At 33.3% G+C, this 27,395-nt stretch overlaps 2 protein-coding genes across 2 annotated transcripts; both read right to left on the bottom strand.

Moving 5' to 3' along the window:
- Positions 1 to 8,228: 8,228 nt before the first annotated feature.
- Positions 8,229 to 9,332, bottom strand: LOC135950711 (uncharacterized). Its single transcript, XM_065500241.1, has one exon. It carries the CDS (start codon positions 9,330 to 9,332, stop codon positions 8,229 to 8,231), a length of 1,104 nt encoding a protein of 367 aa, XP_065356313.1.
- Positions 9,333 to 12,064: 2,732 nt separating this feature from the next.
- LOC135950710 (uncharacterized) lies at positions 12,065 to 12,811 on the bottom strand. Its single transcript, XM_065500239.1, has one exon. The coding sequence runs from the start codon at positions 12,809 to 12,811 to the stop codon at positions 12,065 to 12,067; it is 747 nt and encodes a 248-aa protein (XP_065356311.1).
- Positions 12,812 to 27,395: the final 14,584 nt, after the last annotated feature.

Here is a 27,395-nt window from a genome sequence, read left to right as displayed (position 1 = left end):
AAAGTTTTGATGTAGCAGTCATTAGGTTTTTATTAATTCTGCTACTTTTAAAATTTAGTAGTAATAGAAGTAGCAGTTGAGGTAGTAGAAGAAGTAGCAGTTGAAGTAGCAGCTAAGTAGCAGTTGAGGTAGCAATAAAATAAGTCAAAAATAAAAATCTTCAGCCAAAAAAGTATATTATGTGTTGTTGTTGTGAATGTATATTTGTGTAAGTTGGTCGTATTGTAAACAAAAGTTCGGCTTTTTTGTTATACACACAGAAAACACGCTCTATGTCTATTCTCTATGGTACCTACCATAGAGAACGTAGAGCGGAAACTCGAACACGCTCTATGTCTATTCTATATGTGGTACCTACCATAGAGAACATAGAGCGGAAACTCGAAAAAAATTCAAACAAAAAAATTACTCAAAAAAGTTACACATACGAGTATTGTTTTTGTTTTCACATAGTTTTTTTTACTAATACATTCTCACCACTTAGGTTTTTGACAACTGAGTTAGGTCTTTGACAGGAGAGTTTCTGCTCTATGTGTTTTCTATGGTACCTACATTCTAATAATAAGAACAAAAGTTTAATTCCATTTCATGGAAAGCAGTAATAAAACCAAAACAAAATTAACTCAATATATTACTGTTCGAAACTTAAGCAACTTTCAGTACAGATTTGTCAGTACTGTGGTTGGTATTGATTACTATTCGGATTTTAAGCAATTCATCAGCTCCATCTTATTTCTAAAACAGTGATGTTCAAAAATAAAAATGAAGATGTATTGGTGAGAGAGCTACCCAACAAACATAATGTAAAACGCATAAAATAAGAACAAAATAAAGAATGTTTAGATTTAGAATTTTTGCCAGATATAACCAATTTATTAAATTAATGTAATTTAAATTTTAAGGAAATGAAAGAATATACATTATACGGCCGAAATTCTCTTAAATTTTTTATTTATTTTTGACTTTGTTGTTTTGTGTTCAATTGTAATAGAAACGCGTGTGTTTGCTATGCTTCGTCCAAAAAACAACCAACAACAATGCTTAATGAATTTCTGAAAAAAATGAGACATTTATTATGCTCTTTTAAAGAGAATAAGAATATGTGTGTTGTTACTCAGCGCGAAAGCACAATGAAATGAACATCATTGTTCTAAAACGACGAGTTCCTACCTTTTGCTTTAAAATGCCGAAAAAATTCAAGTCTTTCTCACAGTACTTTTGATTGCAAATAAAAAGCAGTTTAGTAGTTTAAAATTGCAACAACTCTTTATTTATTTAAAATGTACAATTTAAATAGTCACTCAGTGTTTTTATACACGTTTAAAAATTCGTTTAAAAATTCTCACTCGTTTAGTGTTCTCACGGCCAATTTATATACGCTGCATTACCATCTAGAATATTCGAATTCTAGAGCTTTCGATGTTAATCATTTAGCGTTGCCATACTTACAAACAATGTTCAACTCAAAGCTTTTATTCAATGTTGTATGTTCCACAGCTATGTTAATAATACTCACAGATATGTTTCAAGTTTGAGAAGCACTGGTGTTTGAGTGGCATTATACAACTTTAAACCAGCCGTTAAAACAGTTATATTTAAATTCAAGTACAATTTTGTAACACTGGCCCCCGCTTAAGCCTGTTCGTTTCGAATAGGCATAGATTCACTTCTCCCATAGGCAGTTAATCGTTCTAGATGTACGAACTTCATTTTAGATCTCGGGCTTTTTTCTTTCTGTATTCTGTACACCACCTTACCTTGTATGGTCCATCGCAATGGGTTTGTAGTTTGGGAGACAGTCCATTCTTACGTTGTGGGTTTTACAGCAGTACAAGGTGGCATTGGTTAAATCTTTTAGAATTCGCTGCTCGATCGAACTCATGAAGTTCGCTCTTGGGAAGTGTTTTTATTATTTGTTGATGAGGGCTTAATACCGAATTCTAAATCACCAGGCAACTTGAGTTCTGTCCCGAAGACAATTTTTGCAGGTGTTTGAGATGTTGAGTCGTGAACAGCTGATCTGTATTCCAATAGAAATTTCTGTATGACCACTTTTTCTTAACTATTCCTCCAGAGTGCGATTGAATCTATTGACCATGCCATCAGACTGAGGATGCAGTGGCGTTGTTCTGGTTTTTCTTAATCCGTATAAATCGCACATTTCCTTGAATACGGCAGATTAAAAATTTCTATCCTGATCAGAGTGCAACTCCAGTGGTATACCATAGCGGCACACCCAGTTGTTCACAAAAACGCTTATAACCGTTTTAGCTTTCTGATTAGATATGGCATATACCTCTGGCCATTTGCTGAAATAATCCATAACCACTAGAACGTAATGGTTTCTCGATGCTAAAGTCATAGCTTTGAAGCCGCTCAATCCAACAAGCCAGTTGCCCTTCAAGTTGTTTAAATTCCAGCAACCACCTGAGGGCAGAATAATCGGAAGTGGAGTTGGAAGTGCTGACCATACAGATACTTGTGGAAATGCTTCACACACTCTAATACTGCCAGGAGTTCACGTCGCGTTACCCAGTAATTTCTCTCAGGCTTGGAAAGTATTCGGCGGTAGTAGCCGAATACTACCCGTTGATCACCTGCGAAAGCACACCGCCTATTCCGTATCCACTCGTATCTCTGTCTAGAACAAACTTCGCCAAAGGGATGGGATATGCCAAAATTGGTGCTGTTCACAATAATTCCTTTAACTACAGGAATGCCTGTTCTTGAGAATCACTCCACAAGAACGGTAGCGACTTCTGGGTTAGCACATGTAAGCTTGCGGCAACACTGGCAAAATTCGGTACAAATCGTCGGTAGTACGTACAAAGGCCTAGAAAACTGGGCAATTCGTGAAGATTTTTCGGACGAGGCCAGTCCTTTACGGCTCGTATTTTATCTTCATCTGTTGATATGCCGTCTGCTGTTACGCGATGCCCTAAATTCTTAACTTCTTTCTGGAACAGTGCACATTTCTTTACGTTAAGTTTTAGTCCAGCCGCAGATATTCGTTTAAGGACTTCTTTTTCAGGTGTTCATCGAAAGACTTCCCCATGACAATTATGTCATCAAGGTACACGCATGTCTTCCAGTGAAGTCTTTTCAACACTCGTTACATTAAACGCTCAAATGTTGCTGGAGCATTGCAGAGTTCAAAGGGCATTACATTAAACTGCCATAATCTATCACTAGCACTAAACGCAGTTTTCTCTTTCAGCCCAATTATGAATAAAAAATTCCCCGGGAGTTTGTTCCCAGGGAGTTTTTTCCCATTGAATTGGAATAGAAAAAATGGGAAATGGGAAAAAACTCACGGGAAATTTTTATTCATAATTGGGCTGTTTGTCTTTTTCTGCCGTCTGACGTCGTTCAGCTATCTATAAACGACGCAAAATCTAGTGCTGTCATCTTTTTTCTTACCTAACACAACAGGCGAGCTCCAAGGACTTGAAGATGGTTCGATTACTCCATTCCGCTTCATTTCGTTAACCAGCTCCTTCACCTCATTTCGTTTTGCTAGATGAATACTTCTGGGTGCCTGCTTTATGGGCATCACTTCGTCAGTATTTATTTGATAACCTTGGCTTTGATTTTTTACGGCTGTTTACGCCAAAAACAATACTTAGCGATTTTCCCAATTTCCCTGTAATTCCTATTTTCCTCAATAATACTATTACCGAATGCTATTTGTTGCAATATACTTCCAGTTGTCATTTAGTTCTAAATTAAACGTCAACAGTTGTAAATACTTCTTTTTCGGAGAGATACAAATCAAACTTTGAACTGTTTACTTCGATGTCCTACTTCTTTCTACTTGGTAAGAATCCATCCTTCAAGCATTTGAATAAATAATTCGAAAATATCCTAATTTGTTTTATTTCTTTCCTTTTTCCCATATTTATTTGTGCAATTGTTCTGAGTAACAAAATTCAAACAATTTTGTTTCGGCTCAGAGAGTTTGAGAGTTTCCAATTTATACAGCCTTTCCCCCCTTCACCCGGCTTACAGCTAAACATTTAGGCCTTCGAACCGGATTAATATTGGAAGATTTTCATTTATTCTCTGAGATTTACGTATTATTTCAACAATAACGATTCTGGTTCTGTGAAACGGTGAAATGAAAAATAACTTTTCATTTTCGTTTTCATAAAAACTTTTCATATTATCATTTCACAATTACACAAATTGCGATTCTCGTTCTTCAATTTGTTTTATTACACTTGTTCTCGAAATAATCAGAATCAGAAACTCTAAAAAATATAAAAAAACTTTTCATTTCACCGTTTTACAGAACCAGAATCGACTCTAGGGTTGCCAGCCGGGCTGGACTTGGCTGGATTGTCCAGCTATTTTGATGCCTGTCCATTTTCAAGCTAATATTGAATTTCGTGCGAAATGCTGTCAAACTACATATAACATATTTGGAATGAAATATATGCGAAATAATTTCGCAAAAGCAGTACTCTGTTTTTATTGTGGGAAACATGTGAAATACATCTGGCAACCTTTTTTTTCCACACGAAATAACATACGCAGCACTTCTTTCGCACGAAATTAAAACCAACAGCTAGCTGTCAAACAGCATGTAAAATTTTTCGCATGAAAAAACCATAATTTTTCGCAAATATGAACAGAGTACTAGGCTTAATGCAGGAATTTACAGCTCTTAAGAATGACTCTTGTACAGATTTAGTGTTGCACGATATAATGACCGTATTTATGAATAGCCTTAAATGTAGAATACATAACACATTTTTTGGCACCAAAGTTATAAGACTTTTTAAAAACAGCGGTTAGCTATTTAGAAAATCGTTACGACTTTGGGGATGACTACTCTTTTTTAAAAAATAGCATATTTAAATTTATAAAATGTCCTACTTTCTTGGGAAAATTTACAAAAGCTTGAAATATCTGAAGAAATAGATAACGATAAACTATGTATCGATTACTGCTGCCTTCGTGAAGCTTATAAACACATACCAAGAGATTTGTTTAAACAATCTCGATACTAAAGAAAAAAACGGATTGTCATTGGACTTGATTAGAGCTAAAAAATCTTGTATAGATTTTCAAAATAGTTTACAGATCTCTAAAGGTTTGGAATTGTGTACAATGAATATAATATTTAAAAAAAATATTTACACAAAACCAAAATTAACACTTTCTCGGTCACATTTTTAATGTCCAGTTTTTTTTGATTTGTCCTGCTTTTTAAAACCCAATGTCCAGCTTTTTGCGAATCTGAATATGGCATCCCTAATCGACCCCCAGGTTAGTTTGTTAGTTTTTCATTATATTTTGCATATGATATATTTGTTACAAAGTGTTTAAAAAAGAGTGTTTGTGAAGTGAAAAATATCCAGAATATAAATAAACCCAAAAGCCGACGGCAATTGAATTTCAAACGCATGCAATACAATTTTCAAGTGAACATCGACATTGTTTTACACTACACGAATACGCTGTAAGAGTTGAAAGGGAGTTTATTTTTTCATTTGTAGTACGGAAAAAATATACCGACAGTTGTTCTATTGACCATTCGTAGGGTATTTCATTCGTTTGTCGTGCATATTTGCTCCATTTCTTTTTGGCTCCAATATATTTATTTGATAAATATTCCATTTCAACTCCGTGTATTTCTCTTACAGCTCAATTCTCTTTTTATTTTATTTTTCAATTGTCTTTCAATTCCTTGTATGATTTTGGCACAAAGTATACAGAGGCGACACGGCAAAAAAAATATATTTGTCTGTTTCGCTCGAAACAATTTCAACTGGTTTGGTTTTGTGCTTATTTATATAGTTGTTTGTTTTAACGCACTATCTGTATTAAACCGCAAATTTGTTTTTTCTTTCTATCGAAACAATTTCAAAAAAGCTGATTTTAGTGTTTTTGAACTGTCAAATTTGACGCCTCTGTATACTTTGTGATTTTGGTTAATTTATTTCTTCCCATCGAACATATTCTACACCCTTCAATTTTCCTTAATAATTTATCTTAGCGATTTGTTTTGTTTTTCCAAACAATATTAATTCTCCTTATTAATATTGTATAGTTATCAATCCTACAATTTACATACGTTTGTCCGTTTGTATATCACACTAACAAGCATTGCACTTGTTTATGCGTGTTTACAATCATTCCCATAAATACACTTGTACATCAACAGAACTCAGTTTCTTTCTATTTTCCTTTTCTCCTTTATTCTTACAATAAGTAACTGATCATCATTAACCCTAGTGTGACCGGTGGGTAAATTGTTATTCAAATTTTTAAATGATTTTATTTATGTTTGAAAATAATTATTTAATTATACATCAACAGAACTCAGTTTCTTTATATTTTCCTTTTCTCCTTTATTCGTACAATAAGTAACTGATCATCATTAACCCTAGTGTGACCGGTGTGTAAATTGTTTTCAAAATTTTTAAATGATGTTCGAAAATAATTATTTAAATTAATTCATATGATTCGTGGGAATATTTACGGTTCTTGTTCAATAAATTTATTATTTTAATAAATTTGCATACATAATAATTATTTCCGTAACTAATTTGTTATACTAATTTTTATATACAACAAATATATTTTAAAAGTTATTTGTCGTTCTTTTTTCCATGATCCTATAGCGAAGCAATATTCTTGCATATAGTTAATATGAATTTATATTTATTTAATTAGTTTTCCTTACTCCAAAGGGTTAATTGCCTTACTAATAAACAAATTCTAGTTGCATTGCATTGTTGTTGTTTTACAAAAAAAGTTGTGATCAGTTGATTTTAATAATGCAGTTCTGCAAAACAATTAATTCTTCAAAAATATTTCTGAAATATTTATTTATAAAAAATAGTTTTTCTTATAATTCTTGGAATATTTCTGCAATTTGTTCCCCAAATTCGAGAAAATGCTATTTCAATTGATTCCTTTATTTTGTCCTAATACCAAACTTTAATTTGTTTTCTGCTGGTTATATTTTTCCAATTAGTACAATGATAGCCAATATGTCTCTCAATTTGTCCCACGCGCATTCCACTAAGGTACCAAAATTATCTTAAAGGAATTATTTAAAAGGAAACCTAAGCTTTCTTTTGAGCAAAACAAATTTTGGAAAAAAGGGCCCTTGGAAAAAAACATTCCGATTTTGCAACAAAAAAAGTCTAAAATTGTATGTCTTGAGTTACAAAGTGAGTGCACACCAGTGATTTTTTTGGATTTTTTAAGATCATAAAAATCATTATATTCCGACTTAAATCTTTTTTTGAGAACCGAATCTATTATTGAACTCAATCTCCAACAAACCGAAACAATTAAATTTGAATCGATGGCTTAGACTTGCCAACCGTCCAGTTTTCGTCGGGACAGACCATTCATTTTCTCAATACTGAATATCACTATTTAACAATATAGGTACTTAGTGCATTAACTTCTATGAGTTCCGAAAAATCTTATTAAATTATATATCAAAAAATGTTTACAGTAACTGTAAACATTATTTAACATTCATGAAAAATAAATGGCACGATACTCGATCTAGGATGCTTGTAACTTTAATTAAAGGTGAGTTGTTGGTCCATTTCAATTTAGCTGAAGATGTGCTGAGTTTGTTGAATTTATTACTTTAATAAAAGCTGATAAGAGTGATTAAAAATATAAATTTAAAATTAAGGACTGAAAAATTTAAACTTTATTAAATACTAGTGTAGCTGGCTGCGACCTGATCCTATATGTTGAGGACAGCGAATTTAACAAGTCCCAAATAAATGAACCACAAATTTTTAATTAATGATGCATATACTTGAGCAACAGTTTATTTCTAAAAAGAGAACTTATTACAAAAAAATAACTTATAAATACATTAAGCGACTTACCGCAGTTTTTATCCCCAACAAACTAAATTTTAATTCTAAAGCCAGTTATTACTGAGCCTATAAATTTCTTTTTGTTTATGTACTATTACAACAGTTCATTTCCAAATAAATAAACTGAACGAAAATACTGCAGTATAATTTAGGGACAAAAAGTCCTAACGGACAAATGAACCAAACAACAATGATCATACAATTGGTAAATAAGACAATTTAAGTAAACATTAAGATAGCTCACAAACAATAATATAATCAAACCAAAATAATTCAAAATCAATAAAAATAAAAATCGTAATAAATTTAAATAAATAAATATATGAGCCATTGGCGACATTCCCACCCCCGTGGATCGGCAACGATTCACTACTCTAAATCAAGGACTGCTAGTTTGCAAACTGGGCGTTTAAGTATTCCACTACTTGTTTGGACATCAGCTCTTCGGATTACACCATCACTGCCAGGAAACACATTTACGACACGACCTCTCTTCCAATCTCGACGGGAAACAGCTGGATCACAAATTAGTACAAGATCTCCCGGGGCCACAGGCTTTTTGGACCGTCTTGTAAGTGTGGGCAAATATTCCACAATCCATCTTTTCCAAAAATGATCTCGTAGCTGTCGAGCAATTCGCCACTGCTTCTTCAGTACCACTGGCTTTGTAATTTCAATACCTTCTGTCGTTTGAGCCGTATTTGCAAAACCCAACAAGAAATGATTAGGCGTCAATGGTTCGTCGTCTTCCGGACTGACAGGCAAGTGAGTCAATGGGCGAGAGTTCACGATGTTTTCGGCTTCAATTAAAAACTTTGCAAGGTGTGCTCTTTTGGGGGGACTTCTTTTAGGGTTACTCTTAAAACCTTGAACCATTCGCTCCCATATACCACCTGCAGGATTATGTGGACAATTAAACTGCCATTCAATGCCCCTTGTGGACAACTCATCTTCAATTTTAACCAGATCAAATACTTCATCAAATCGCTGGGCTTCCTGGTTAACTCCAACAAAATTCTTTCCGTTATCACTCCGAATCTTCAACGGGGTGCCATGACGATTTATAAAATTCCGTATAGCCAAAATACACGAATCAGTAGATAGATCATAGGCCACTTCTAAATGTACAGCTCTGATTGTAAGGCACGTAAACAGGGCAACCCAACGTTTTTCATGGCGTCTACCAATAGTCACATTTAATGGGCCAAAATAGTCAACACCAGTATAAGTAAATGGCCGGACATATGGAGTTAGTCTATCACTTGGCAACGATCCCATAAAAGGAGCTACTGGAACGGCACGACGAATCTTACAAATGTTGCAATTTGATGTAGTCTTTCTCAACAGATTTCGAAGTCGTGGAATCCTGAACCTTTTCCTTATTTCGCCTATGGTAGCCTCAAAATTTTGATGTCTCATTTTATTATGCACATGGGCAACAAATAGTTGTGTAAAGCGGTGACAGGGCGACATAATAATGGGGTGCCTGGCATCTAAAGGCAACCAACTCGCAGTATCAATACGACCGCTCACTCTAAGTAAATTATTTTCATCAAAATAAGGCGAAAGGGAAAATAACACGTTATCCTTTTTTAAAGAACCACCAGATTTTAAAACGTTTATTTTAAAGGCGAAACACTCTTCTTGGGACAGAATAGTTTCAGCAACCCTTAACTCTTCAATAAATACTAACCAGCATGACAAATTTGGGGCGTAGTTCTTCTTCACACAAATCATCAGATTTCTCAGAATTCTTATTCGGCCAGTCAGCTTCGTTTTCGTACAAAAATTGTGGCGCTTGGAACCAACGTATTTCAATGGAGAAATCAACTTCATTTTTAGCTCTTATTGTATCATCGGCAACATTGAGATCTGTAGGCAACCATCTCCAATCAGTTGGGCGTGTCGAATCAAGTATTTCGGCAATTCGATGGGCAACAAATGGTTTATATCTCCTGCTTTCAAAACCAGTCCAACTAATGACGGTTGTAGAGTCACTCCAACAGATTCGACGAGAAACTTTCACCCCTATCGCGAATCAATATTTCACATGAAGTATGTTCACATTTCCCATTTTTCGTTCATAAACTTTATTCACGTGAAAAAATTTCCCATGTTGTGAAATTTTGTAAACAATAAACAGCTGCTACGAACAAAATAAACTATTGTGAATGAAAAGTTCAGGGGAATATCACGATAGCAATTTCCCTTCGAGGGAAATTAATATTTCATGGGAACATAAATTTCACATGTTTTTCACGATAGGGGTGTTTGAGTTCATGTTCCTTCATCATAGTATCCATCAATCGGGTCCCCAAAACGGCGGCTTGTAGTTCTAATCTGGGAATGGTCATACATTTCAATGGGGCACATTTCGACTTGGCAGATATAAACGAGACTCCCATTTGTCCATCAGATGTTGTATCTCCCAAAAGGCAACTGCACCGAAGGCATCTTCACTGGCATCAACAAAAACATGCAGCTCTAACTCCAAGGGCAAACCATTCGTGGAACCTTTACATGGACAACATTTCTTAACTCTTGGCGCCATTTATTCCACATCGCTTGTAATGAAGCGGGCAACATCTCGTCCCAAAGTACACTATGTCTCCAGACTTCTCCCATCAAAAGTTTGGCAGTTATCATAAAATGGCACAAAAAACCAAGTTGATCAAAAATGGACATTACTACACATAATAACTCACGCTTTGTGGGACACCTTTTACCAAGGATGACGTCAGAATTCACACGATGGAATTTCAAAACAAATTTGAACGCGTCGTCCTTTGGATCCCAAAACATGCCAAGTACCTTTTCAGTTGAACCCTCCAACTCATTTAAGCCACCTGGGAAACTAACCTGATGATCTGAACATCCTTCTAGAGCCACAACCACCTCCGATGAATTCGATGTAAATTTACGCATTTCAAAACCAGCAGCTTTATGTATTTCACGAACTTGTATGGCTATTTCAATGGCTTTTGACGGATTTACAAAACTGTCTACAAAGTCATCTACAGTGCCGGACTTAAATATTCACACAGCATACAGATTTATCTTTAATCTTCCATATTTTTTAAACGAAGGCCACAACTTTCGTACGGGTTTCAAAAAAATAATTATTTACATATAACTTATTGAAACATATGGAAAAACTAAACATAAGTTGGCACATTACAGATAAAATAAATAACTAATGTTTCGAAGTTCGATTTTAAGGGGACAAAAATATTCACAGTTTCTAATTTTCAATAGGAAAATAATTTTTTTTAATAGTATAATATTTTGTGGAGTAGCCTATATTTTTAATGACTTTTTTTAATCGCCTTGGCATTGAATCAACAAATTTTTGGTGACGTCAGCTCCAATATTTTGCCATTCTTGTGACAGGACTTCTTTAAGTTAAGTCTTACTAATAATATGGTGCTTTCCTATATGTCCGCCCAATTTATCCCACAGATGTTCTATGGGATTCATGTCAGGTGATTGCGGAGGTGTCGGGAGAATGTGGGGAACGTGAAGCACTATCCATATTCGGACGTCATGGGCTGTGTGTTTGGGGTCATTGTACTGTTGAAAGTAGCAATGTTCCCAAGCTTTAACTTTAGAGCCCATTGTAGTAGGTTTTCTTTTAAAATATTAAGGTACACTGTTTTTGCCATTGAACCGTCGATGAAATCTAAGTTTCCTACACCAGATGCAGCCATACAACCCCACAACATGGCTCCTCCTCCACCATGTTTGACAGTGTTTACTACATTGTTCATTTCCAATTCAGTGTTTGGCCTTCTCCACACTCTTACTCTGTTGTCCGATTGATGCTCGATGCTCCATTGCATTTGTTTCCTTCACATATTGGGCAATACAGGGCGAACAGGCAGCTCCAAAAGTCATCACAAGCATCTCATACACTTCTGGTGGACCACTAGCATCATCTCGCCACAAGAACCTCTGCGAACACCTGTCTTCCTCAGCAACAATAACTTGATGAAACATTTCCTTTATGTCCACACAAACAGCTACGGAACCGATTCTAAAATTAAATAAAACTGATGACAACGGTTTGTACTGCTGAGACACCTTCCACCTGAGACACCTTCCACCTTTGCTGCTGCATCGAACACCATACGAATCTTCCCTGGCTTATAAGGGTTTACGACACCAAAGTGGGGCAAGTACCTCGTTCTCGGATGAAATGTATCAACTTAACTCAATGATAATTTGCGTATATGCCGCTTCTGCAAATATTCACTCATTATTTGTTTATAGGCCGCACCAAATTCAGGATTATTTTTCATTTTTCTTTCCATTCCAAAAAATCCATTAAGGGCCATGGAATAGCTATCCGGCAGGACTACGTCATCATTACACCATAGTAGTCTGGATTCAAATCTTCCGGCAAACCTCTTCGTCGAATTTCTCAATATCTCTCGTGCACGTAAATCATCTCTTGACTCAATCACTGGTAGAGCCTTAACACCAAAACTTTCAGTTTCAAAATAATTTGCCACCAAATTATTTAAATTATCCAACTGTGTCAGCAAACATGTTTGTGTTCCAGGGCGACCTCCTTTCACGTTTCCAAAAACAACCCATCCAAGAGGAGTATTGGCAGCATATGGACCAGCATCTTCCAAAGGGACTATTTCATCGGGCAATCCTAAATGGCAATGGTCCAATCCAATTAGTACCTTTGGAGCCACACATTCATATGAGTTTAAAGGCACACCATGATACTTTACTAAATCCGCATTAAAACTCTGACTAGGCAACTTCAAATTCGAGACACCATACAAATTTTTCAAAGCATATTTCCTCTTCTTATTAACACCACTCACATGAAGATCCACCACCATAACTGGTTCTTGTGCCGATTTACCACCATACCAACACAAATTCAATTGACTTTGTCGACCATGCAGTCCAAGCTGTCTCACTAAAGAGCTATCCATCATCGTGACCGAAGAACCTTCATCTAGGAGTGCATAAGTTTCAATAGCACAATTTGGTCCATAAAGAACCACTGAGAGCACTCTGAACAACAAATCACTTTTTTCACTAACACTGGAAACACAACTAAGCACTGACTGTTGAAGCTCTCTCTGTTGGCGGCACATTTACGGATCGTTCACTTGGTTGATTAGGTTTAGTTTCATGCAATAATTTATTGTGATTTCTTTGGCACTTTTCCATTGGACACTGCTTACGCCGACGACAATCTTTACTTGAATGACCACCACTGAGACACGAAAAACATAACTTCAATCTCTTCACTTCACTCCATCTATTAAGCACACTCAATTCTAAAAATTTCTTACAATCAAAAATTTTATGTGGGCCAACACAATAAAAACATTTTAACTGACGTTCTGGGCCATCAGAAGCATATAAAACCACTTTTCGTTTTGGATCACTGCTAGATCTATTGCCATTTGAACTGCTTATTTGCACACTTCTTACCAAATTTGCAACACGCTGGAGCCAGGCAAAGTTGAAGCAAACTGGGCCCAATCCAAACGTTTGCTCATTGGAAGCTTCTGTACTAACTCCTCCATGAGTGTTGGATTCGACAAATGTTGATAACCATTAGCAGATTCCAAAAATGCTGCTAAATTTCTGACCTTAATGGAATACGGCACCAATTTATCGATCACATTATTTGGGTGGATGAGCAACGACTTCACGCACTCTCTGGCTTCACCTTTCAAAGCCTTCTGCAAAAAGGGCAGACAAAAACATTGGCCAGTCCTCGGGAGTACCACAAAATTCGGGCAGATCATAAAGTTTGCGTTGTACTGGCATGGGTACTGTAGCAGGGGAAACAATAAGAGGCTGAGATGTCATCAACTGGTCTGACTGACTAACATAGAAATATGGCGTTGGATTCCGGCGATCAACCATGTTCTCAGGGCTAATACTTTGGATGACTGGCGCATTATGTCCAATAACATTCGGCGTATTTCAATTTTGATTTGCTCTTAAAGCACGTGGAGCGTTTGTCAATTGAGCTTGCAGGATGTCAATTTGTCGTTGCAGGTTCTCATTATCAGACGATATGGTTTGTGGTGGCTGGGTTCTCACATTAGGACCGGGCACTAACGGCGGCAGACTGAAGGGCTCTTCACTTGTTGAACTGAAAATGTTTTGCGTTGATACAGCAGGTGTCGGTTCTCTAGGGGTACTTATAGAGGCACTAGTTACCGTTGTTGTTGTTCCGAGGGCAACAGAACTGATATTTTGTACCGACGGCATTTGAGAAACATTTGCTGAACTATTTGTTCCGGCAGGCGTGGAACTATTCATATTTTGGCTCGTTGCTGTCTGCAAACGAGAGCTTTTTCTAGATGGCGACCGTTGCATCTTGAATCACAAATGTTTTCAAAGGGCACACAAATTCACAAATATTAAACAGCAACACACTCCAAATATTTTACAAAAAATTAATTTGTTCCGGCAGGCTTGGGGCTTCACAAAAATTCACAACTCAATTGCTATTCACTGCAGATTAAAATTTAATTGCTCCGGCAGCCAAGCAACCAAACAATTTATCACAAATAAAAAACACAATTTGTTCCAGCAGGACAGGTTACAATTTTACACAAATTCAGCTTAACGTTTTACTCGTTCCGGCGTGTAAGGAACCACAAAAATTTAAACACTTGTACCGGCAGGCATGGAACGGCTTCATAATTATTTCTATTTGTTCCGCCAGCTTGGAACCACAAATTCTCATAAAGTACAAGTAAAATGTTCCGGCAGGCAAGGAACCACAAGTTCGCTCAAAGGTTGCGGAATAAAATTTGTCGCTGACTGCGACCTGAGCCTATATGCTGAGGACAGCGAATTTAACAAGTCCCAAATAAATGAACCACAAATTTTTAATTAATGCTGCATATACTTGAGCAACCGTTTATTTCTAAAAAGAGAACTTATTACAAAAAATAACTTATAAATACATTAAGCGACTTACCGCAGTCTTTATCCCCAACAAACTAAATTTTAATTCTAAAGCCAGTTATTACTGAGCCTACAAATTTATTTTTGTTTATGTACTATTACAACAGTTCATTTCCAAATAAATAAAGTGAACGAAAATACTGCAGTATAATTTAGGGACAAAAAGTGCGATTAGTTCGTAAACAAATATAAACAAAAGGGAATACAAAACAATATAAAAAATCGTAACGTACAAATGAACCAAACAACAATGATCATACAATTGGTAAATAAGACAATTTAAGTAAACATTAATGGAGTTACACGTCCATTTTGAAACAAATTAGGTAAAATTATAAAAAATAAATTTTCAGACAAAGTTTGAAGAATCTCGCAATTTTAATTATCCAGATATACAAAATTGACTATGTACTTTGTATGGAAAGTGCCACACCCTCTATTCCGATCCAGACCATTTTTAACTAAACTCCGTACAGTGATAAGGATTTGATTCATACGAAGTTTAAATACATTACAATTTTAATACTCCAGATATTCGAAATTAACTTTTTACTTTGTATATAAGAGAGCTATTCGGACAGAGTTTGAAGAATCTCGCAATTATAGTTCTGAAGATATTTATTTTAATTTGTGTACTCACCCCCTGTTCCTATTCTTTCCATTTTTGGTTAAACTTCATGCCGTAATATGAAATTGATTCATATCGTATGTTACATTTTTACATACCAGCCAAAGAAATTTAATAATAATAACGCTCTCCTGTAAAATTTGTTTTTTGTAACATACGATACACACCGATTTTTTGCCAAGATGCGCAAAATGATACCGAAGTAAATTCTGCGAAATTTTACGGCTTTCAAAGTTATAGTTCACCAGATATTCCATAACAAATAACAATTTACTTTATATGGGAAGTGCCCACTTTAAATTTCAAAATAGCCTGTTTGTTCTTCCAGATATAGGGGGACATACCCAACAAATGTCAAGAGCATCGGTCCAGTGGTTTATTCTGATATAAGCCACAAACAAATAAACATACATACATACATTAATTTTGTACCTATTAATATTAACTATTCCTATTTCATTTACGTTTTTGTTTTGTTAAAGTTTTATGAGTAGATTTTACACAATTAAAATAAATGTGTTATAGTTCATTTTAATAAATAAAAAAATTACGGCCCTATGCTCCTTAAGGAACAACAGGAATTAATATATATGGGGCATTTCACGTCAAGTGAACCAACTTTTGAAATCGATGTCTTCCGATCGCGATGAAATTTGCACCAATGTTAGTTCTATTGGATAGTAATTCGGACACCATTTTTCAACAAGATCGGTCAAGAACTCTCTGAGTTATAGGAGGTTCCTTAAGGAACAACAGGAATTAATATATATGGGGCATTTCACGTCAAGTGAACCAACTTTTGAAATCGATGTCTTCCGACCGCGATGAAATTTGCACCAATGTTAGTTCTATTGGATAGTAATTCGGACACCATTTTTCAACAAGATCGGTCAAGAACTCTCTGAGTTATAGGAGATCAAAATTTGACATTTTGGCCAAACAGGTGTTTTTTTTATCCATATAACTTATTACCTATTGTTCTTAGCAAAATGTGTCCCAAATAGTTTAGATAGCTATTTATGCAATCTTTCGAAAAAAAAATTAAAAAAATTTAATAAAATATTTTTGATTTTTTTTTTTTAAATCAAAAATATTTTTGATTTTTTTTTTTTAAATCAAAAATATTTTTGACTTTTTTTTCAAAATGGGCCCTTTTTATTTTTTTTAAGAAAGCTTAGGTCTTTTCCTAAGCGACCTATATGGTCGCTTAGTGGGATGCGAGTGGGATATATATCAAAAAAAATATTTTGTAACTCAAGATTTAAAATTTTTGAATTTTTTTGCAAAATCAAAAACTTTGTTGACTTTTTTTAAAAAAATGGACCCATTTTTAATTTTTTTTTTGCTCAGAAGAAAGCTTATGTGCTTTCCTTTAACACCCTTTTTGTCGCTTAGTGGGATATCTATAAAAAAAATGTTTTGTAACTCAAGACATACAATTTTTTACTTTTTTTTGAAAAATCAAAAACCTTTTTGACTTTTTTTTTCCAAAATGGACTCTTTTTTTAGCATAGGTCTTTTCCTTTAAAACCTTTTTGGTCGCTTAGTGGGATGCGAGTGGGATATCTATCAAAATAAATGTTTTGTAACTCAAGACAAATGTTTTTAAATTGATTTTTTTCATATTTGTGTGTAAGTGTTTCTAAAACCTTAAAAATAAAAACCACAACAACTGACCGATAATAGCCACTGGAGGGGTGCAATATGAGGCCGACCGCTATTAATTTTCCACCCCCAAAATTTGTCTGAGTTTTGTATCTTGCGGCTTTTTTATTCAATCCTAGAGGTAGTTTTCAGCGCACGTGATTTTCATTGTTAAAATATCAGGTGCCCCAGAAACAAATTTTTGGAATCAAGTGGAAATATTTTATGGCCCTTCTCCGAAGTACCAGTTTATTTATTATTTTATGACATTTGACTTTAAGAAGTGGGTGGAGAGGTAGAAGTTGGCAGGTAGGTTATTTATATGGTGGTTTATTTTTATTATTATTTGTAACATTTGGTTAAACTAGGTACTTTAGTATGTAAGCCCTTCTTGACCCTAATAAAAGATTTTAGACTCATTCATTAAAACGTACTACCTATATGATCTTAAAAAACTATTTATTGTCATTCTGAAGACATACGGAAATCAGTTTTTTAGAAACAGCGTTAAAGTTAAGACGTGTGTTATTTACATAAATACTTACAAAATTCAAAATGTCTACGACTTCTAAAAAGGCTAAGGTTGAAAATTAAATTTATTCGTCTTTTTGTTTTAATCCCTTTAACAAAATGAAGCACAGATCATCAGATATGCGAAATATTTCCGACGGCTTATTAAAAAAATTCCCTACGCTGTCAAAACGGTTGAAAATTTGTGGATCATGCAGGAAAGAGCTCGGAAAGTTGAACGAATTACCGAATTTGAATAGTAATGAGCCTTGCGTTGAAGTTATTCCAGATGAAGACAAAAGTAATTCCGAGAATGAAGACAGAAATATTGATGATGATGATGATTCTAACTTTTCAAATTCAACGAATGAGTGTCGAAACCAATACCATAAGGATGCAGTAGAAGTTCTTGAACAAATAAAAGAGAAATACAAAACGTCACAGGGTGAAGCTGAAAGAATTCAACTTCTCACGCTTGCTCCAAGAACATGGAGTTCTGCAAAAACAATGACTGAGTTTGGAACGTCTCAACGAAAAGCAAGAATTGCTAAACAATTGGTTGCTGAGCATGGGATTCTCACACTCCCAAACAAAAAGAAGGGAAAAACTTTGGAGTGCGATACTAAATCTCTAATAACTCAGTTTTATCAGCGAGATGATATGAGTCGCCTGATGCCAGGGATGAACGACTGGATGTCTGTACGAATCGATGGCAAGAAAGTTCAAATGCAGAAGAGAATGGTTTTCTGTAACCTGAATGAATTATTCGCAACATTTCAATCTGAATACGAGGATGTCAAAATTGGATTCACAAAATTTACACAACTGAGGCCAAAACATTGCGTTTTGGCAGGAAGCATTGGAACTCACACAGTATGTGTTTGTATTTACCATGAAAATGTTAAATTGATGTTGAAGGAAATCAACTTAAATTACTTAAAAGATGATTCATCAGAAGATTTACACCATTACCGCGATTGCCTTAAATTGACTATGTGCCCTAATGCTACAACTTCTTGCCACTTAGGTGAATGTTCGAATTGCCCGGAAACCACATCCATCAAAGAAAATTTAATCAACTCTTTTGATCGAGAATGTATTGAGGAGTTAAAATTTGAATCTTGGCTTCAGACTGAAAGATGCACACTGAAAACCATAATTTTAAATGTGGATGATTTTGTGGAAGAACTGTGTAGAGGATTGCTAAATTTGAGAACCCATGACTTTTTAGTCAAAGAGCAGTGGTCATTCTTCAAGGACTTGAAAACACATTTGAAGTCTGGTGAATTCATTATTTCATTTGATTTCGCAGAGAACTATAAATATGTTCTTCAGGATTCCATACAAGCATTCCACTTCAATAACGACCAAGCAACTATATTCACAGTAGTTATTTACTACATGAAAGAAGAAAACCTGGAACACAAAAGTATGGCAATCATATCCGACGATTTAAAACATGACACCGTTGCAGTTTATGAGTACCAGAAGATAATACTAAATTATCTAAAATCAAAATTTACAGTAGAAAAGGTATACTACGTTTCGGACGGAGCTCGTCAACATTTTAAAAACAAAAGTAGCTTCGCAAATCTACAGCTCATGAAAAAGATTTTGGAATGCCAGCTGAGTGGCATTTTCATCCTACTGCTCATGGTAAAGGAGCATGTGATGGTATTGGAGCAAACCTCAAAAGAAATGCAGCGAAGTATAGCCTCCAGTGCTCTCATCAAGATCGCATCTTAGATGCGACTGCTTTATTCCATTGGGCAAAGAATTATTGTAAAGAAACTAAAATAGTTTTTAGTAGCAAAGAGGATCATGAGGAAACATTGAAAACACTAAAGAGCAGATTCGATGCTGCGGTAACAATCGATGGCACTGCTCAATACCATGCTTTCAAACCGCTTGTCGATGGAAGACTCAAATTAAAAAAGTTTTCTGCATCTACTCAATGCGATTTCTTTCCAAAGCCAAAAAAGAAGCAAAGCCAAAAAAGTACACACAAATATGAAAAAAATTAAAATAGTGCAAATTTAAAAACCTTTGTCTTGAGTTACAAAACATTTATTTTAATAGATATCCCACTCGCATCCCACTAAGCGACCAAAAAGGTTTTAAAGGAAAAGACCTAAGCTTTCTTTTGAGAAAAAAAAAATTAATAAAAAAGAGTCCATTTTGGAAAAAAAAAGTCAAAAAGGTTTTTAATTTAAAAAAAAAAAGTAAAAAATTGTATGTCTTGAGTTACAAAACATTTTTTTTATAGATATCCCACTCGCATCCCACTAAGCGACAAAAAGGGTGTTAAAGGAAAACACATAAGCTTTCTTCTGAGCAAAAAAAAAATTAAAAAATGGGTCCATTTTTTAAAAAAAAGTCAACAAAGTTTTTGATTTTGCAAAAAAATTCAAAAATTTTAAATCTTGAGTTACAAAATATTTTTTTTGATAGATATCCCACTCGCATCCCACTAAGCGACCATATAGGTCGCTTAGGAAAAGACCTAAGCTTTCTTAAAAAAAATAAAAAAAAAAATAAAAAGGGCCCATTTTGAAAAAAAAAGTCAAAAATATTTTTGATTTAAAAAAAAAAATCAAAAATATTTTATTAAATTTTTTTAATTTTTTTTTCGAAAGATTGCATAAATAGCTATCTAAACTATTTGGGACACATTTTGCTAAGAACAATAGGTAATAAGTTATATGGATAAAAAAACACCTGTTTGGCCAAAATGTCAAATTTTGACCTCCTATAACTCAGAGAGTTCTTGACCGATCTTGTTGAAAAATGGTGTCCGAATTACTATCCAATAGAACTAACATTGGTGCAAATTTCATCGCGATCGGAAGACATCGATTTCAAAAGTTGGTTCACTTGACGTGAAATGCCCCATATATTAGATTTTAATAAATAAAATACATAGGATAATTATTATAAATTTGTTTGATGTGAAAATCGTGTCGACAGAAAAGACTAGTTTCAAGTCAATGTCGACTTTAACGCGCCATAGAAAATTGCTGTCAATAGTTAACAATTGTTATCGATATTGATGACTTCGCAAATACCATTTTAGCGCCGTCGACTTAACTTAAGGCCTAATTAGTTTGTACGTTCCGTTCCGAATCAGCTGTTTTGTTTTTAGCATAGGTAAATTTGTGTATGTCGTTAGTTTTTCTGTAACGTTGCCGTTCTGTTGCGGATGAATCTGTTGAAAACTGAATTTTGTCCGCAACGTTAAGTGACAGCTAAAACAGCTGATATCATATACACACAAAAATGCTAACAATATGAAAGCAATGGTGCCAACATTTTTGAAAGGAAAATATTTATTATTAACAAAAGAATAAAAAATATATTTTCAAAAAACATTGAAATTTAATAAAATAAATCAAGGACTTAATAGTTATAACTTTTATTCGATAAAAATTGCGTATAATTATTAATAATAAATTATTATTTCATTTATTAAGAATAATTATTATTTCCAATTCTTATTTTTAAAAATATTGTAACTATTACTATTCGATAGATATATTATTAATTATTTTTAATAGTTATGAATAAGAAATAACATAACTGTTATAACTCATTTTATATAATAAAGTTTAGTCACACAGTTTTTTTAATAAATGATGTTTTATTGCAGTTAAGTGGTTTAAATTGAAACAAAACATAAAAACATTGCTCTATTTAAAAAGAAATAACACTTGTTTACTTGAAAATTATTGTTAAAATCTATAATAAAAAGGGAACACCAAAATTACAACTGCTATCGCAACGAAATATGATATCAATGTTTTATGCACTTGAAAATTTCTTATACATAAATATTAAAAAACTTTATATTGTCCCGTTACTTTAGTTTTATTGCAAATGCAAAGCCTATTATATGATCAATGAATACAAATCAGGATATTCACCTAATGTATCCATCCACATGCATAATCTGCATAAATAAAACAATTAATATCAAGAAAATATTCAAAATAATTATTATCGTAAATAAAAATAATAAAAATCTTTACTAATAGTTATCTGTAAGAGAAATAAATATTTATTGATCATAATAGTTATGAGCCAATGTAAAAAGATATTAATTGGATATAATAATTATGTTTAATATTTATTTTCATTACACATAATAATTAAAACCAATTTTTATAAAATATTTCTTAAAATGGTAAATTTTTTGGTACTTGAAAAATGAACATAATTATTATTTAGGGTCCTTGAAATAAATATAAACTTCTTCTAATGTATATAAAACAAGTAAGAGTGCTATATTCGGCTATGCCGAATCTTATATACCCTTCACCTTTGTTGTGGATGCATTATTATTTTTTATAATTAGTATATATGTATGTACATTGCCCACTTTCAGCGTACAGCATCCTAAATTTATCAAGAACACAAAAAACAACAACAACGCCAAACGAAACAGAACACCAAAAGAAAAAACAAAAACAAAATACGCAAGGCAATGAAACCAACACACATCCAAACATACGTTTAATTGTATAAAAAACAACAACAACGCCAAAAGAAACAAAACACAAAAGAAAAACAAAATACGCAAAGCATGCACATTCAAACATACGATTTGTTGATTTTTTGTCAAAAAAACCAACACACAACAAAACAAAAGTTTAGTTGTATAAAAAACAACAACAACGCCAAAAGAAACAAAACACAAAAAAAAACAAAATACGCACATCCAAACATACGTTTTGTTGTTTTTTTGTCAAAAAAACCAACACACAACCAAACAAACGTTAGTTGTATAAAAAACAACAACAACGCCAAAAGAAACAAAACACAAAAAAAACAAAATACGCATAGCTTGCACATCCAACCATACGTTTTGTTGTTTTTTTGTCAAAGCATGCAATACATTGTGTTTTTTGATGAAATTTTCAGAGGTTGTCTCGGATTTTTGCTCATATCTCCGTTATTTATGGACGGATTTTGCTGATTTTAAATAGCAAAATTCTCGAAAGTATGTCTGACAGAATTGTTGAAGATTTGGATCCCGGAGATATCTGGGGCCTTCAGAAAATTGATTTCAACAGACAGACAGACAGACGGACAGACAGACAGACAGACAGACAGACGGACATGGCTTAATCGACTCCGCTATCTATAAGGATCCAGAATATATATACTTTATAGGGTCGGAAATGAAAAATGTAGAAATTACAAACGGAATGACAAACTTATATATACCCTTCTCACGAAGCTGAAGGGTATAAAAATTAGGTTAAATTAAATCATTAACAAACAATATATGTATATATTTATAAAAATGTTCACAATAATATGTTGACGGTCTAATACAAAAAACACTAAAAATAGTAACAAAATCACCAAGTTGGTTTTTTGGTTATTATTTTAAAAACAGCTGATACGATCTTACGGAAAAACTAACTACAATATAACAGCATTCAGAACGGCACAGAACAGAACGCAAAGACTAATGGAGCCTTTACTCTCATTCTCTTTTTATCCACTCATACAATAACTGCTACAAACAGTGATGTTAACTTTTTAATTTCGATTACCGTACAGCACTAAAAAAATTACCGTTTTTTAGGTAAAATTACCGTATCCAGAGTTTAGTACAAAAATAATAATATTTTCTTATTGAAGCAGGTTTATCTTATATATAAATAGGCCACACGTTTTTTTGTGGTACACTTTTGAGTATGTTATTGTCCACCAATATTGATGAAACATACATGGTTTTAAAGGTTATTTACTCTAGATAAGCACAATTTAAAAAATTCGTTAAAAATTTTTTCAATAAAAGTGGTAAAAAGCGTTTTAGAAGTGGTCGAGCGTCGACCACTAGGCGATCCTAGTTTTTATAATTCAATATATCGAGGGCCTATATTCAAAACTCTCTATCTTAAAAAACAACTTTTCAGGAAAGCCAAAAAACTGTTTTTTGTCGCGTATTACTTGAGTTATTAAAATTCGGTATTATTAGCCGTTATCTTAAATAAATCACGTTAAAAACTGACAGATGGCATAAATGAAATCAAAATAATTTTATTCTATTAAAATGCAAAATCCTCTATCTTTTCATTTTTATATACACATTGAATATTTTGAGAAGAAAAACCATCTATCTTCTCAAAATATTCAATGTGTATATAAAAATTAAAAGATAGAGGATTTTGCATTTTAATAGAATTAAATTATTTTGATTTCATTTATGCCATCTGTCAGTTTTTAACGTGATTTATTTAAGATAACGGCTAATAATACAACATAATAAGATAAAAAAAAACTTTAAAAGTAGACACTTTTTAAGCAAACTCCAACTTTAACCATTTATTTTTATGCCATGGAAATTATATTTTCCAAAAACAAAATGGTAAAATATTTTCATAGTAATTCAGTTTTTTAAATGATTGAAAAATGTAAAATTCATGTTCAGCATTCAAAAATTAATAGGAAAACATGAATTGCAAGAAGAAATTATTCCAAAAAAATATTTGAAAAGATAGAGGCTTTTGCATTCGGAAAAAAATAATTGTATGACATAGAGAAATAACAAAAATGCAAATAAAACAGCAAAAGACAATAGGTTGTAAGAAATTCACACCATAGATGGGGCTGTTTTACTGAACACTTTACTATCAAAAAGTAATTTTCGTGAATATCAAAGATAGTGGGTTTTGAATATAGGACCAATGGCAGAATGCCATTTTTATCAACATCATTTATTTGCCTTATAATATAAATTCCGTATCTATTTATTTAAATTCATCCATTTCAACATCCTCTGGGAAATGCAAAACTAAAGGAATTATAGAAATATTGGTATCGAACAATTGGGGATTTATTAAGATCAGTTTTTAATACTAATTTGTATGTTGAAATATCCATACTTGAAAGACTTGCGATTACTTTACCGCGTAGATATATTTTGTCTAGTGGTAGTTGGTTATCATCATCCTCAAAGTTTTATGATTATTTTAATGAGAAATATGTACATTATATGTAGACACATTATGGAAATATAACGTTTGGGATATAATTTTTAAAAATTTTAACTTTTTAAAATTACCGTACAAATGTAGAAATTACCTGCCTACCGTACGGAGGTCTAAATTACCGTACAATACGGTAATTACCGTACGGTTAACATCACTGGCTACAAATAATAACAATACCAACTTATAACAGAAACACCAAAATACTCATCAATACTCACTTTAGTAAACACACAGAAACTTGTACAAACAGTTGTAACTGTGCACGTCTTTAATGTAAATAATAGGAGTGAATACGAAAAAATACGAATTTGAATACAAATTATGTTGTAAACTTCTTAATAATATTAAAAGTAGCTAAAATAGCAAATTTGTCGTTATTGTTATAGGGAAAATCATAAAGCTCTAATTGAAAACTCAAATTATTTGCTGCTAACTGCTTTTTTGGGCAGTAAACTTAATTGCACTTACCAGCATCGATGAGCAGGTAAGTGCATTCAGGTTAACTGCATATTTGACTTACCTGCTCAAAATAACGTGCAAAACTTGGATGTGCAGGTAAGTGAAAATTACTGTATATGGAAACATAACAGTCTGTGTTTTAAAATCCTTTACTTTTATTTTCCATTTATCAAAGTAGGTACTTGAGGAAAATTTTTAAACTATCTACCATTAGTAATATCGAACAGTAATATCAGAAATAAAAATAAAGTGTAGGTGATCTATCACTAGATATCATGTTATCGATAGATACAACAAATGAGCGTTGATCTATTATGTTTAAAAACTAGGTCATCATGCCATATGTAATCGAAGGCCTTTTCGATGTCAATGAAAATAACTCCAGTACTCTTACGATTCCTTTTGTTACATTCAATAAAATTCACAACTCTTTTTAGTTGATGTACAGTAGAATGCTGCTTACGAAATCCAAACTGAAACGAAATCTCTTATTATTTTCTCAAATACTTTATCCAATAGGCTTAAAATGCTCATTGGTCTATAGGTGGACGGTAATTTAGGATCATTTCCTGGCTTATATTATTGGAAAATAAACAAGAATTGAAAAGCTTTTTATAACCCTGAGGCAATTTTGAACATGATTCATTTTGGTCTTTATTAAGATGGAAATCAATTAGATTATTTAACTGCCTCACCCCCATTACCTGGCGTTTACACATGTAAGTAGCAGTGCATGTAATTGAACACATTTATACGTTTTCAATAACACAATCACTATGCATGTGTAAATTTACACAATTGTGTTAGTGCAAAAGTATGAATGTGTTGAGTTTTTGCAACTGTTACTTGCCTGTGTAAACGCTAGGTTAACAAGAAGTCTGGTTATGCCTTAACTAATAGTTATACTGTCGGTTAAAATTATTTTTGTATGAAAACTGTCAATAAACTATTAGTTAAAACCAGAGATTGAAAATATCTCGTCCATATACCAAAAACCCAAAAATCACTGAAAATAACGGTTATAAAATGATTTTTATTTAAATGGTTTTGTATGACCTTTATTAGTTTTTGTTGTTTTTTAATGGTTTGGTGTGAGATAAACAATTCTTTTGTTCTTGTTCTTAATAACTTACTTTCTCTTTTATTTACATACAATAACATATTATTAGAAATTTTTAACAAATTATGGAAATAATGAAGTCTGAGTAACAGAAATGAGAATTTTTTTTTTAAATTGTTATTAATATTTTGATAAATTTTAAATATTTAAGCGTTGATTTGCATCAAATGCATTTTTGCGATTTAGTTTTCATGTTCGCAAATAAAAGTCACAAGCTGACCTTTACGAAAAAATAAATTATAAATCACTCATCCAGATTATTTGTGTTTGTTTCTTTTCTGTTTCTCTCAACCCCAAACCTAAAATGTTCTCGAATAAATCACTCTCTCAGTGATATATCACAAAAATTTATTTTTAAATGGCTGCGAATGAGAATTTACCATTGAAATGAAAGTGAACCCGTTATTTTCGGTCTCTGGTTAAAACATAACCATACTTCGTGTTACTGGGGGTCAGAATACATTTTAATTGATTTTTCGAATTATAATCCCTACATCTTTGATATTTTCGATTGTACTTATATCTCTGACCAATTAACATTTTACTAGTATCAGAGATTTCTCGTTGCCAAGAATGTTTACGACCGACAGGTTTTTCTTAAAAGCTTCATTAACTATAGATATTAGTTTATTAAAATAAAAGTCTAGATTACCTGCATTAGTAACAGGTTGGTCAATTTTCCATCCACCTTCTGATAACTGACCAGTGTGCACGATAATACAAGGGAACTGAATACGTCATATTTTGAACATCTCCAGACAATATGTAGTCCGACTGTAAAATATTTTGATGTGTCTCAAGAACTGAAAAATTGAGACACGAGTTTGATAAAATAATGTCTACTGGACTGCTTTGATGTTTTGTCCAAAGGGATTAAATTCATTTGGGTAATAAATGTAGTAACTGGATTGGAAGCAGTAGCTGAACAGCTCATTGCCAGCAGAAGTATTTGACACACAATTCCAAAGTGTATGTTGGGCATTCATATCACCAAATACAAAAAAGTCGTTAGAAAAATTAGTTAGGTTAGTTTATCCAAATCAGCCTTGAAATTGGTAGTGTAAACTGGATTATATGCTGATATAAATATAACTTTGTGTTACACAGCGTAATTGAATAATAGTATCTATACTTCGAATATCGATCGATACAGGAGCAAACTGACCATTATTGTAGTCCTAAGCACCAAAAGAGCAGAGCTCTGACTTCTCGACCCC

Source organism: Calliphora vicina, chromosome 2 (genome assembly GCF_958450345.1).
Source record: "Calliphora vicina chromosome 2, idCalVici1.1, whole genome shotgun sequence".
NCBI lineage: Eukaryota > Metazoa > Arthropoda > Insecta > Diptera > Calliphoridae > Calliphora > Calliphora vicina.
Note: the sequence above shows the minus strand (reverse complement) of the source record. Positions and strands in the feature narration are given on the sequence as shown.